The 13,817-nt window shown below is 35.3% G+C and overlaps 1 protein-coding gene across 1 annotated transcript in view; it reads left to right on the top strand.

Moving 5' to 3' along the window:
* LOC145988388 (5-taurinomethyluridine-[tRNA] synthase subunit GTPB3, mitochondrial) overlaps window positions 1-13,817 on the top strand; it is an 81,825-nt gene that overhangs the window by 13,287 nt on the left and 54,721 nt on the right. Inside the window, exons 3-6 of the mRNA XM_083123268.1 lie at window positions 7,714-7,890; window positions 9,477-9,596; window positions 10,976-11,145; window positions 11,720-11,830. Of these exons, the coding sequence (XP_082979394.1) occupies window positions 7,714-7,890; window positions 9,477-9,596; window positions 10,976-11,145; window positions 11,720-11,830 (578 nt within the window). The remainder of the gene's footprint in view (window positions 1-7,713; window positions 7,891-9,476; window positions 9,597-10,975; window positions 11,146-11,719; window positions 11,831-13,817) is intronic.

The following is a 13,817-nucleotide window of genomic DNA, read 5'->3' as shown; positions in this document are numbered from 1 at the left end:
GTAAATTTGTCAGACATATTAATACCCACACGAATTTTACTTTCTGTTTCACTGGTGCATATTTTTATCATACTAACAAGCTTCTTAGGTATTCCAAACTCTACTAATATATTATATAATTTATCTCTTTTGACCGAATCATATGCTTTTTTGAAATCAATGAATAGCTGATGGACATTTTGATTATATTCCCACTTTTTCTCAAGTGTCTGTCTGATGTGAAAAATTTGATCTGTAGTTGATCTGTTACGTTTAAATCCACATTGATAATCACCTTATAATTTCATTAGCATATGGGGTTAGTCTTGTTAAAAGAATGTTTGATAATATTTTATATGCTGTTGAGAGTAGAGAAATTCCACGGTAATTATTGCAGTTCATTTTATCACCTTTTTTAAACACAGGAACAATTATGGATTCTTTCCACTGTTGAGGGAAGATATTTCCATATTAAAGAAATTAATTTATGAATTTGACATATTAATGAATTTCCACCATATTTAATTAACTCAGCTGGTATTAAATCAATGCCAGGTGCTTTGTTATTCTTTAGCCTTTTAATAGCATCCTTAACTTCAGTCAAGTTAGGTTCTGGAACTAAAGGTTCTGCTGTGTGTACTTCATTTACTTCTGATTTATCTCCTACATGGACATTTAAAAGGTCATTAAAGTAGTTCTTCCATCTATTTAGAATATCGCTTGGGTCAGCTAGAAAATCACCGTCTTTATCTTTTATCAAGTTTACTTTAGGTTGCCACCCCTTTCTAAACTCATTTACACCTTTATATAAATCTCTGATATTTTTATTTTTGCTGTTTGTTTCAATTTCGTTAATTTGGCTTTTCAAGTAATCTCTTTTTTTACTTCTAAACGTGCGGTTAACTTCTCGCTTTACTCTATTATAATTGTTTAGATTTGTATCATCAGAGTTATTTAACCACCTAAGTCTAGCCTGATTTCTTATTTCTATTAGATTATGACATTCATTATCAAACCATGGCTTACTTTTTCTCGGTTTATGGTATCCTAAACTTTCTTTAGCTGCTGATTCTATTGCATTACGTATGTGCTCCCATTTCTTATTTACGTCTGTTTCATTTATATTTTCATCATCATTTAAATCCTGCAAAACATCAAATCTATTTGACAGTTTAATTTGGTAATCTTTCTTAATTCTTTCATCAGTAAACTTTCCTGTATCCAATTTTAGAACTTTTAGATTTTGTTGCTTATGATTTATCACTGAGAGTCTTTCTCTTAATTTAGCAATTACTAAATAATGGTCACTGGCACAGTCAGCACCTCTATGCGTACGAACGTCAATTATACTAGTATGCCTTCTCTTATCAATGAGAATATGATCTATCTGATTATGAGTTTTACCATCTGGAGAAGACCAGGTATATTTATGGATATCTTTATGTATAAAAGTGGTACTTTTCACAATTAAATTCTTTGAGGTTGCAAAAGTAATCAATCTTATACCATTATCATTACTTAATTCATGAAGACTTTCTTTACCAATCGTGGGTTTAAATGTCTCTTCTTTGCCAATCTGTGCATTACAGTCACCTAACAGAATTTTCATATCATACTGAGAAAATTTATCAAAGACCTGTTCTAACTCTGTATAAAAATCATCTTTAGTATTATCATCTTTATCTTCCGTTGGTGCATGTATGTTTATTAAAATAATTTTACACCACCTACCCTGTAAAACTGCATATGATATCCTATCATTAATAAATTCTACTGTTTTAAGAGCCGAGATAATTCTATTATTTATGAAAAAGCCTGTTCCAAAATTATGATTTTCAGTACCACCATAGAAAAAAGTATAATTTTTAGTTTTACAATTCCCTTCTCCTGGCCACCTAACTTCCTGGACAGCTACTACATCTAATTTATACTTAACTATCTCATTAACTGTACACTGAAATGCACCAGGCCGGTAAAGGCTCAGAACATTCCAGGTGCCTAATTTAATATCCTTATTCCTAACATAGATCTTATCCTTAGTCCAGGGACCTCCCAAAGTAGTCCCCACCCGGAGATCCGAACGGGGGACTATTTTACCTCCGGAATATTTTACCTTGGGAACATCCATGGCCTTATATTGCTGTTTCTTGACATTGTTTTTTTACAGTGCAGAGTTGTCAGCTCTACGCCTAACCCCCAGTATGAATGGAGGAACTACTACACAAGACAAACACAAACACATTAGACAGCACAATTACTACACAAGACGAACACAAACACATTAGACAGCATAACTACTACACAAGACGAACACAAACACATTAGACAGCATAACTACTACACAAGACACACACACAAACACATCACAACTATAACACAATATAAACATAAACAAACTACACACCACAACTACTACACAAGACAAACACAAACAAATTAGACAGCTTAACTACTACGCAAGACAAAACAAACATACTAGAGCAGCACAACTACTACACAAACATACTAGAAATTTTGTAAAAATATTAATGAAGTTATGTGGACATTCCCCATCCAGGATGAAGTCTGAAGCATTAATTTTTACATGCATTAATAATTAATTAAAGCAAGTCTAAATTACTTCTTAAAGTACAGCTTCAGATTTCATCTTAACTTGCCTTGCAGTAGTGGTTTTCCTTGAATAAAAGTATCTATTTTCTTAATGTCCAACTATACCTAAATAGGGGACGATTAAGTAAATGTTAAGAAAAAAGGGGAGGAAGGTCAAGAAAAAGTCAAGAATTTTGGATTTCTTATTTCGGTACACACCCTATAATGGATTCCAAATCCGATTGATATTTTTCAGTTTCTGTTTAGAAAATATTTCTAGTAGAGTCCAGCACAGATATTTCTGCCGTGCGATGCGCGACACAACTCAAGAAGCAGTGTTGCTAATGGAGCAGATAGAAAAATCGCTGCAGTGCACCGATGCACAGCTGTTACGTACAACAAGAAAATTAGAGAATTCAGGTCTATCTAATGTTGAGTTTTAAACGTCATGCATTATACCAGGACTAGGATTAATATGTACTAATTAGTGGCTTTGTATGTAGCTACATACATATGGACTAAAAATTTGCAAAATATGAACTAACACATACGTAAAATTATCAAAAATGCTGCAAAGAAGACTTCTTCATACGATTCCTTATTTGAGTGATTTCAAACAAAATAAAAAAAAATATATTATTTTTCATTGCATTAATGCACTGGTGGCATTCTAACTGTTCACTCCCAAAACCCGTATACACTGGTACGGAACTGCAACGGCAGATAATAGCATGCCAACGTGTTAAACCACGACAAATGGACCACAACACTCCTCCTCAAGCAGTATTATTATTTCCTCTCTGTGATCGGCGACAGTCGGTTGTCTTTGTTGTACATTTACAAATGATGCCGGCTTTCACAACAATAACAAGTACAAATACTGCCACTAGACAATAAGCTGCACGGATTTTTCTTTTGCTATGAACCAGGTCCGGCACTAGTCATTTTGCCTCCTTCCTGGGTGGTGGCGGCAGATGCCGCTCCATTTCGACCCCCCCCCCCTCCCCCATGAAACGAAAATTGGTATCTAAGCAATGGCAAAGACATGTGTGTTGTACTCTATGTAAGAAACTAAACTGACAATAATTTCAACCTTTAGCGATCCATGTCTGCTTGCATTGTCTGATGTAAAGAAACTGAACGACAATATTTTTTCATATCCGAATTATATATTTGCCATTGCTGTATGTTGGAATATAAACAACAAAATATACACTTCAAGGTTTGTATCACTAAAAACCGAGAGTGCGGAGAAGTGATGATATATTGAGATGGTACTTCCTCTCGTTCTTGCCTGTACTTCAACACAGAAAATATAAATTAGTCAATAAGGAGAATTACAACTTCCCAGTCTAATGCTTCTATATCAGGTGACTGACCTCAGTACAGTGATCTTCCGATATGACTTTTCTTATATTTTCGTCTATTCAAAATGCTCCTTCTCTAAACAATAAGTGTACCACCTGACCAAAAGAGAAGAAGAGATGGAACTGGAATTTGCAAGGATATGCAGGTACTCTTTTTCGCAAGCAATATGCAAATGGACTAGAATTTCAAGAGAAACACATTGGTATGATTCATTTTTGTGTAGCTTGAAGTTCAATCCAAGATTGCCACCATTTTGGTCACAAACCTTATCCGGTGTCTCCCCTTTCCTGTATCATGTTTAGGTCTGTTTTATTTCTGTGTCACCCTCGGTAAATGTTTTAGAGGGGTGTTTCCATACTTATGACCACCCTATATATCAGCAAAAAAGCACTGATTGAGAAGTTCCTATTTTATGAGGTCTATCACATATTATTCAGGGGGAAACTCTACTTCTTAATAATAGTAACAACAGCTCCTTGCAACTATTTTTAAAACCCATTATCACTGTCAATTCACATTTCGAAAACAGTTTTTAAGGATTAGGGAATTGGCAATTCTTAGTTCTAAAATGTACATTCGAGCTTGATATATGGCATAAAACTCAGCCGAAAAATAAACATGTCTTGTGGTAAGGTGAATTTTTCAATTTCATTAAGTGACAGAACCAAAAATGCACAGCCAACTCCCATTTGTGGATGTTGAGCTGTCTGTGTATATGAAAGTCATCTTAGGTCACAATTCTTTGTAGTTCTCATGTCTACCGTGGTCATCATAATGTATCTCAAAAAGTGGTTCAGTAGGAATAGTCAAAAGATAGATAAGAAGCTCAAGGTGCGTGAAGATGAGATGGTAAGCTTCGGGATTAATTAAATAACAGTGTAAGAAAAAAATAACTCATGGGTGCATAAGTTAAATCGTTTTCTATGTGCCATTGTCTTTGAATAGCAAGGATCTTGTTGAAAGGATGGAATTGTCTCATCCATGTTAAAGTTTTCCGACGCTGGTATAATGTTTGTTTGTTACTTTCTACAGGGTGGTCACAAAGTGGGCGTACCCCCCTTTATTTTCAACACTACGATGGTAATAGTTGGATTACTTGATATGAACACATACCTGTGTCATTGATTAACCACCTCTGGGACTTGTTGGAGGCCATTCAGAACATTATTGAGGGGAACGTCACCACCCGGAAAAAGGTCTTATTCGCACTTGCATCGCGAAGTGTGCCATAACGTGGCACAGAGTTCAGCCGTGCTACGAAAAAGATGGTCTCCATACCATGTTCCGGACACTTAAACCATCAGGTATGTGTTCATATCAAGCATTCAACCATAACCATCGTAGTGTCGAAAATACAGGGGGTATGCCCACTTTGAGACCTCCCTGTACATAGACACTCACATTGGAACTTGATGACACCAAGCCAAGACAGGTCCTCAGAGCCCGTCTTTGTAGAATATCTGAGCATTAAGAAGTTTAATATTTGGTCCAACATAAGCGGGACTAGCATAATCAAATAAAGCTCTAAAAGAGTTTTTGTAAAACAATAACATTACGGACAGATGACTACCCCACCTTGTAGTCGATATACACTAAAAGATTTATAATTTTCTGTCCTTTTACATTTAAATGATTTAAGTGAAACTGCCAGTTTACTTTCATGTCAAGGAAACCCCCTAGATATTTATGAGATTATACCACCTGAATATTGTATGGTGTAACAGTTACCTGAGCTAAAAAATAATGATTTTAGTTTTAGGTAGGGATATATTTAGACCCTGTTGATGGAGGTAATTCTCCAAAGTTGTAAGAGTTTTATTTAAAGTTATAATACCTTGGACTGCATCAGGAATTTGTTTATAATAGCATAGGTCATAAGCATATGTTTCTAGATAATGAATGTGATGTGTATAAATGTTAAATAAAAGGGGGCTGAGAGGCGAACCTTGTGATATATACCGTTTCTTACCAGCCGAGGACCTTCAATTTTATCATCAAAACAAAATAATGAAGATCTCTCATGATATAAATTCCAAATTAGTATTGCGATTCAAGGATGGACATTTAAATTTTCAATTAACTTGTATAGAATTGAAATTTGAACTGAATCATAAGCATGTTATATGTCTGCAAACATTCCAAAGCGATCATCTTTTGATATCTGGCGATTCTGTACCGAGGTGATTAGTGCAGGGTTGCTATGACTTCTACTGACTTCCTGTCAGTGCGGAGAAGCTCAATCATTTATTTTTTGAGAGCCACTTAAGACAATATCGAGACATTTTATTTAAAAATTTGTTACGCATTCAGGTTCCATTTCCGATATCAATATCTACATTAATCTCTGAGCCTTGTACTGCAGTTGTTAGGATACTTTAGTATCGCTAGAAAACATCGGATTAAATCTAATTCTAAACACTCATAACCCTCACAATTATTTAGACGTCATACTATCATAAGACCAGAATGGACAAATGCACTCATTAAGAAGTTAGTAGTGTTTCGAAGAAAATGGACGTTAGTAATCATCATGTTGGAACATATCATATATACGTAATTGGTTGTGATAATAGTACCTGAACTCAGCAGCTTTGGCTAGAAATCACAAAAATACACAGTGTGAGCCAATCAAATGATGATGATGACGACAACGACTTCAACCATGAGAAGATAACTGTTAACTTAAAAGAATATGCAAATTCTGTTTGTAAATTATACAAAACAAAACTATGTATTTTTGGAATATCTGCATGTAATAATTCAGAATGTTGTCTAATGAAATTGCTAAAAGGCACGTGTTCGAGGCTGAGTGCTTGAGTATAAATACCCCGTAAATTGGGGTAGTTGGGGAAGTGTTTGTTTAGGTGAGTTGGCCTGGATGTCAGGTAACCAACAGGAAAGGATTCCAAGTCTAGGTAGGATGAGGATTGCCCGCACTGCCGTAAGTACTAGCCTGGCAACCTTAGTGCTATTCGATGAACTAGTATCTTTTTTTCTTCGTATATTAAAAACAGTAACTACATTCAAGCTCCGGTGTTCGAATTTCATTCCAACCAGATGTAAGTATCCTGGTGGAACAATGAACATTTACAGTCAAAACTTACACACAGTGGTTAGAATTTTCTTTACACTTACCTTGAGATGGGTTTCAGTGTAGACCAGGATTAGTGTCTTAATGTCTACTGGAGTAGAGGGATAGAAGAGTTACTAGAAACATAACAAACAGATATGAAAAGATTTTGTTTACCACCAGTAAGCCAGGTAACGGGAGAATATGCTACTATAATCCATTTATGGGTCCTCATTGGCATAGTGATAGCACTATAGCCTTGTAATCAAGGCACATTGCACAGTGGTTTGGATCCCACTTTAAACTGTAGGTCCAGCCTCTATTAGCCTATCAGCATAAAGTGGATCTAAAAACAATTTTTTAATTGTTAGTACTTTTATATCTATAGTTTCAAAAGATATACAGTGGAATCCCAATTTTACGTTCCCAGATTTTTACATTTCCCTCCTTATACATTCAATCTTGATGATCCCAACAATGCCATAAAATTTTCCTCGATTTTACATTTTCCCGAATTTTAAGTTTTATCATCTTGGCCCTCTGAAAAACATAAAATTGAGGTTCCGCTGTGTACACCCAGGGAAAAGTGGCCAGGCTACCTACTTATGTCTATATTTCGCTTCATGATAATAGAACACTAAGTGACACCTAATAAGTTGTGGAATTTATGTGACTTCCTTAAAATATTATAAATTGTATTTTTCCAGGGCAAGGAAAGTGTGGAGTGGCTGTGATAAGAATATCTGGTTCAGGGGCTTCAACAGCACTGAGTGAGATAGCAGGAATGAAATCGCTGCCCCAACCCAGAATGGCTATGTTAAAGAAACTGAAGGATCCAGTATCAAAAGAGCCCCTGGACAAAGCAATTGTCCTTTGGTTCCCAAGTAAGGTTTTCTTGTTATTATACAATGAAGGAAGGGGGGAAGCACTCATCCAAAGAATGAAGAGTTCATTATTTTTCCAGCCAACTCTTATTGCTAAATGAGTTCTTCCTCTTTTCTTCAGGTCTGAATATTTACTGGGCTTAAAAAAAAAAGAAAGGCATTGACAAAATGAATTGGTTATACCTACCAGCTTTCCTTTTAACTATTTCAAGAGTTTGCTGTTTTCTATGTATCACAGGTGTAATTGGTACACTATCGGTATTGGTCTATTTATCAGTTTATCTGTAAAATTAATGCTATTCAAATGATGTAGGTAAGGAATACAATAATTCTAATTACATGATAGTTTATTATGTGGTAACGGCCCCTGATTCCCTGGATTACATCCCTTCTTTAATCCTTTTAAATCTCTCATTCCACACATGTCCCTGGGTGTCTCGCAATTAGATTATAGTAACGCAGGAAGTACGCAAGAGGGTTCCACATAAAATTTATATTTTTTGTCCGTAGGTTCTTTTACGCTAGTACAGAGAGTGAAGAAGCTACTGTTAATTTGACAGTACCTTTTGTTCATGGGAGTTTACCTTCAAGTCAATGCATTACATCTGTAGGATTATATAGGGTTTATTGTGTACTGCTTCTACGTATTTACATTATTTACAAGTTGCTTGCTTGCACAGGTGCATTACTCTGAGTCAATCATAAAACTCTAAAACATCAAAATGCCACCTATGGCTTACACCATTGGCACTTCCTTTACTGCAGAGTTAGCAAAACTATCTCTACAGGCCTACCCTCAACTTAACGATATTCTGATCATTTCAATATGTTTCCTTATGCTTCTTCCTTCTTTTCTTTTAACTTCTGGGCATTATTATTCTATTCGGAAATATCTGAGTATGCAAAGCTCTTCTAAAGGGTGCTTGGGGACAGCCAACAGGGGTCAGCTTACACCAAATGCTACATTTTTCTTTATCATCAGTCTATCCACCATAAGTGGACTAAACTCTAGAGGAAGAGTTCCTCGTCATCATGAAAGTGGGAAAAAACTGTTTTTCTGTTAAATCCAACTGGCCATTTTATAGTCGGGGTGGGAGTCCATGGACGTTCGCCCCGTAGGACTGAAAATTTCCGCAGCAAAGGTCTTTTTTGAAGGACAGCTCCCCCAACTGGGAAGCTAAGAACAGGGGAATCTAATATCCAGCAAAAGCATAATCAAATAAGTGCATATACATACATGGAATAATATATAAAAATACACAAATGGAAACATATTGTTTAACTTTTTACCTTGTAGCAGGCCAGCTATTAATTTTCTTAGCTGAGTTATCATAATTATTGCAACAAAAAAATGCTGCAATTTGTGAAACTCAAATGGCTGCCATTTTTAAACGAAGTCAAGTTTTAGAAAAATAATGCATGTTTTAACTACCCTTGCATAGGGGTTGCGAAAAAAAAATGTGATTTTTTTTAATGGTCAATCCAAGGTTGTACCACTCCCTGCAGTAGAATTTTTTAAAACCTTCGGTACAGAAATCGCAATATTTTGAATAATAACATCTGCTATATTTTTATTATGCATGTAGAGCCCAACAGTTTCACTGGAGAAGATTGTTGTGAGTTGCATGTCCATGGTGGATTTGCAGTGATTAGAGCAGTTTTCCATGCCCTGAACAGGCTTCCTCACTTCAGACCAGCAGAACCAGGTAAGAATGATGCACCATATGTAATATAGTCACATATTTTCATGTAGAGAAATAGTAAAATCAGAGTTGAATTGAATTGAATTGAATTGACTTTATTGCTGGGTGAGGTTCAGTTGTTGCTGGTCTACTAAATTAAATAGAATATTTAACAAAAATGGTTACTGGTTACTGAAAGTAGCATGCAGAGGAACTAAAAAAAATAATTATTTTCCTGAATTCGAGGTAGATCACAACATTTGGGAGTTACAGTAAGTTACGATGTACTTGAATCTGAGTGGGATCTTGTAATCTGCAAGTTATATATTGTGAACACTTCCATTTACTTTATCAGTATGCTGCTTTGATAATTCTACCAGTCCATTACTTTTATAAATAGTTTGCAACTGACAGGATGCACCAAAAGTGATGATTGGATGTTATTTATAGTGCAACAACATATTACTCACAAGTGAAATTAGTTTCTTAAGACACCCAAATGTCAGCCTCCCTTCCACATAGCACACCCTGCTATTTTACATCAATTTTGCTTGCTAGTAATATGTTCTTGCACTGCAAATAGTATCTAATCGTGGCTTTTCGCCCCTGGTGTACTTCCGTATTTCTAACAGTTTATTTTTCTTCATAACTATTTCTTGGGCCTTCTTGTTGTCATACTGGAAATACTGTCGCCTTGTAATTGATAAAGTTCCAGGTTTAAACCCATGTGGAGGCTCATGGCACAGGGGAATCAGATACCATTTTAAACTGTATATGAAGTTTCATTTAACCTACCTTTGCATCAAGTGGACAACCATTGTACTTGGTTCTCATTTATACTATTGTTTCAGAGATTTGTTCTGTCTTCAGGATAGAGTACTGTGTTACGTGTCATACGTAGTTAGCCCCAAAACACTTCTTGTTTGGGGGCTATCTACATATGACTAGTAATGCCTGAAGGAATTATGAAGCCAATGTGCCCTCCTAATGGAGATGAACCTGGAGGAAATGATATTAAGGATGAGAAGAGTAGATTGATCTTGCCCAGGATGAGAACAGGTGAAAGACATATGGTGCAGAAGCAATACACCTTCAGGTTTAGGAATGTTAGAGAGTTAGGTAGTTAGGAATTTTAGGGTGTGTATTAATAATTTCATAACAATGACAATTTTCTCCTTACTGCATTGGAAACTGAGCATGTCATTCAGTTTGTGACAATACATTTTTCATTTTGTATCAGGTTAGTGCACAGGAAGTTAATTTTATATTACTATTATATTTTGTAACAATAAAAAATTCTCCTCAGTATATCCTCAATTAAAATATTTTGCATGTATTGTTATTTATTATAATTAATTATTTCCTTGCATATCAACATAACACTGCCTTGAATTCTTCCACAGGAGAGTTTACCAAAAGAGCTTTCCACAATGGGAAACTGGATTTGACAGAAGTCGAAGGCCTTGCTGACTTGATACATGCAGAAACAGAGATGCAGAGAAAACAGGCTCTTCTGCAAATGGATGGAAGTCTTAGTAAATTGTATAGTGAATGGCGACAAATTTTGTTGAAGGTTAATTCCTCTCTATTATGTCAATGAGTGATTGACTTTTCCACATATAACTAGAACATGGATTTTCCCCAAAATCGCTAGTTAGTTTTTGTGAAAAATTTTGTAGACTTTCAGTACAGAAGCTTGTTTCAAAATATATCAATCAAAAGATGTAAAAATGTTTGTGCCTAAACTTGCCTATTTCATTTGTTAGTGCTATAAGTGCTTAAAATCTTCAAAAGAGGAACTTCTCGTTTTTTGCAGATGTCTTCATAACTTAACACATGTGAATAGTGGAGAGAGAATAATTTGTATTAATGTATCCACTTTCGTAACTGTTCTTATAATAGTTCAACCATAATTGTACCAAACAATGATACCAAAGATGCACCAATCGACAGGCCTGTCCACACTGGCAATTTTAACCATGCATATATCATAATTATGGACAACAATTTACTTGTATCTAGCATTTTCTTTACATTTGTGTGTGTACCCTATAAGAAAGGAATGAAATTGTAGTTAGTGTTAATTAATATATTAACTCAATTTATTAATTATGGTTGTCTTTATGATTCTTTTTTCTTGATTTCAGTGTGTTGCTCATGTAGAAGCATATGTTGACTTTGCTGAAGATGAAAATATTGAAGATAATGTAATACACACAGTAGAATACATGCTTCAAGACTTGAAATCATCAATAGAGGTAACACTTATATTCTAATACATATTTCTGTCAATTGAAATTGTACATAATTAAATCTATATCTGCAATTTGTAATACATGTGAATTATTGTGTTGCAGAAACATGTTGAATGAGAGAATTCAAAACAATTTTTGTGCTTGTAGTATCTTTTCAAGTAATTAGTAGAATGTGTATGTATTCATGAAACCAAAACAGTGTAAGCTCGATTTTATATTCCCGTATTATATGTTTTCCCACTTAATACATTCAGCCATCCAGGCCCCCTGCAAAATGTTGTGTTAAATAATAGGACATTAACCTTGATCTTACGTTTACTATAACTCCTGTTTCCTGCTTTATACATTTTGCATTTGTCGATGTCATAAAATTTGCCTCAAGACTGTTCTCCCTCCTTTTCCTTGCTTTCGCAGCTGTGTCTAAAAATGTGCAACTTTAACAAAGCATGTTTTGAGTTCACTTTATGCAGTTGGGCTAATCAGGACTGGATACACATGCTGTTTAAAGTGGGATCGCAGCAGTTCTACATGTGTACACTGTGAACCCAATCCAGGACACTTTGATTACAGTATATAAAGATGATCGCCTCTTGATGTCCTACTAGAAGTGATCACCCACCACTCCCTGTTACCTGATACTTCTAAAACTAAGAAATTATTACCAGTTTAGAGAGTAAATGGAAAAACTGTTAAGCCTTGTTTCCATGTTAATAAAACGTTAAAATGCTGATCAAGGCAAACTTTTATAGTATAAAAATATACATAAAAACGTAACGTTTCCATGCTGTCAGCATTTTAATGGTTTATGAGTAAATGGAGATCCCACACAATCACATGCATAAATTGAACCTAGTAGGTGGTAGTTAGAAGCAGTCATCTACCGCCCCTACCCACAAAACTGGGTTATGTTAATCTGCCACTGATTTTCACAGCAGGTCTTGCTTTTTATGTTAGGAATCCATAATCATATTGATTTCTGCTGTTAAATTATTTGTGATACACATTATACTCGCTGTTAAATTACACAGTGCAACAAATTTGAACTTTGTGTCTTGCCGCGAGATGAAAGAAAGTGTTCTTTACTAAATCAAATATGCTGATTACGAAAATGAAATCAGAAATGTTCCATCACGTACCAATTTTTCTGGAGAAGATATGCCACATGTACCACTTATCCTATATTTCATATAGTTAGCAATATATTGTAATTCATGAAAAACAAAGTAGCAACTTTCGCGACACTTGGAAACTACTCCATTACAATACAGGAGGAACCTGTAGCTAAATAAAATACAGATCAGTGAACACAATGAATTGTTTGTATTACAAAACATAAAAAAAGGTACCAGAAAGCTGCAAAAAGCTTGAAATGTATTTACAAGTTAGAAACATGTTCTGGAAACTTTTTGTTTGTAGGTGGATGGTGAAACTTCTTGTAGGAGTGTCCAGCAGTAATCTGCAAAAAGGTTTGGTGACCATCTTCCCTTATATCGTCTTTCCATGGCACCGATATCTTGGTGAAATCGCTCACCATATTCGTCACTCACATCTCCGAGACTAAATTTCAGATGAAGCGGTGGTAACAGAACACTGTCTTTGACAATACATTTTTTCTCCTGGATTGAAGCTTTCTCTCGAAGTCCACTGTTTCACTACATAATGGTCTTTCCTTGCCCTACTGTCCCAGTAACACAAGAAACAGCAATATTTTGTGTAACCAGTCTCCATTCCCAGCACAACCCCAGAACTTTAAGATCACCACAGATTTTCCATTTTTGGTTTGAACAGACAATAAACTTCAGAAGTAGTCTCATTTTCTTGTAGGTTTCTTTTAACTGAATGGAATGAGCCACTGGTATCGAAGGTTTCTCGTTTCTGTTTTGCAAAAGAACAGCTTTGAGACTACTTTTTGAAAAATCTATGAATAGGCGCCATTCTTCCGGATTGTGAATCATTCCAAATTCTGTAAGCAGTCCATTTATGTCATTAC

Source organism: Lepisma saccharinum, chromosome 5 (genome assembly GCF_977018435.1).
Source record: "Lepisma saccharinum chromosome 5, izLepSacc3.1, whole genome shotgun sequence".
Taxonomy (NCBI): domain Eukaryota; kingdom Metazoa; phylum Arthropoda; class Insecta; order Zygentoma; family Lepismatidae; genus Lepisma; species Lepisma saccharinum.
The sequence above is the reverse complement of the archived record's forward strand: the minus strand, read 5'-3'. Positions and strand labels throughout refer to the sequence as shown.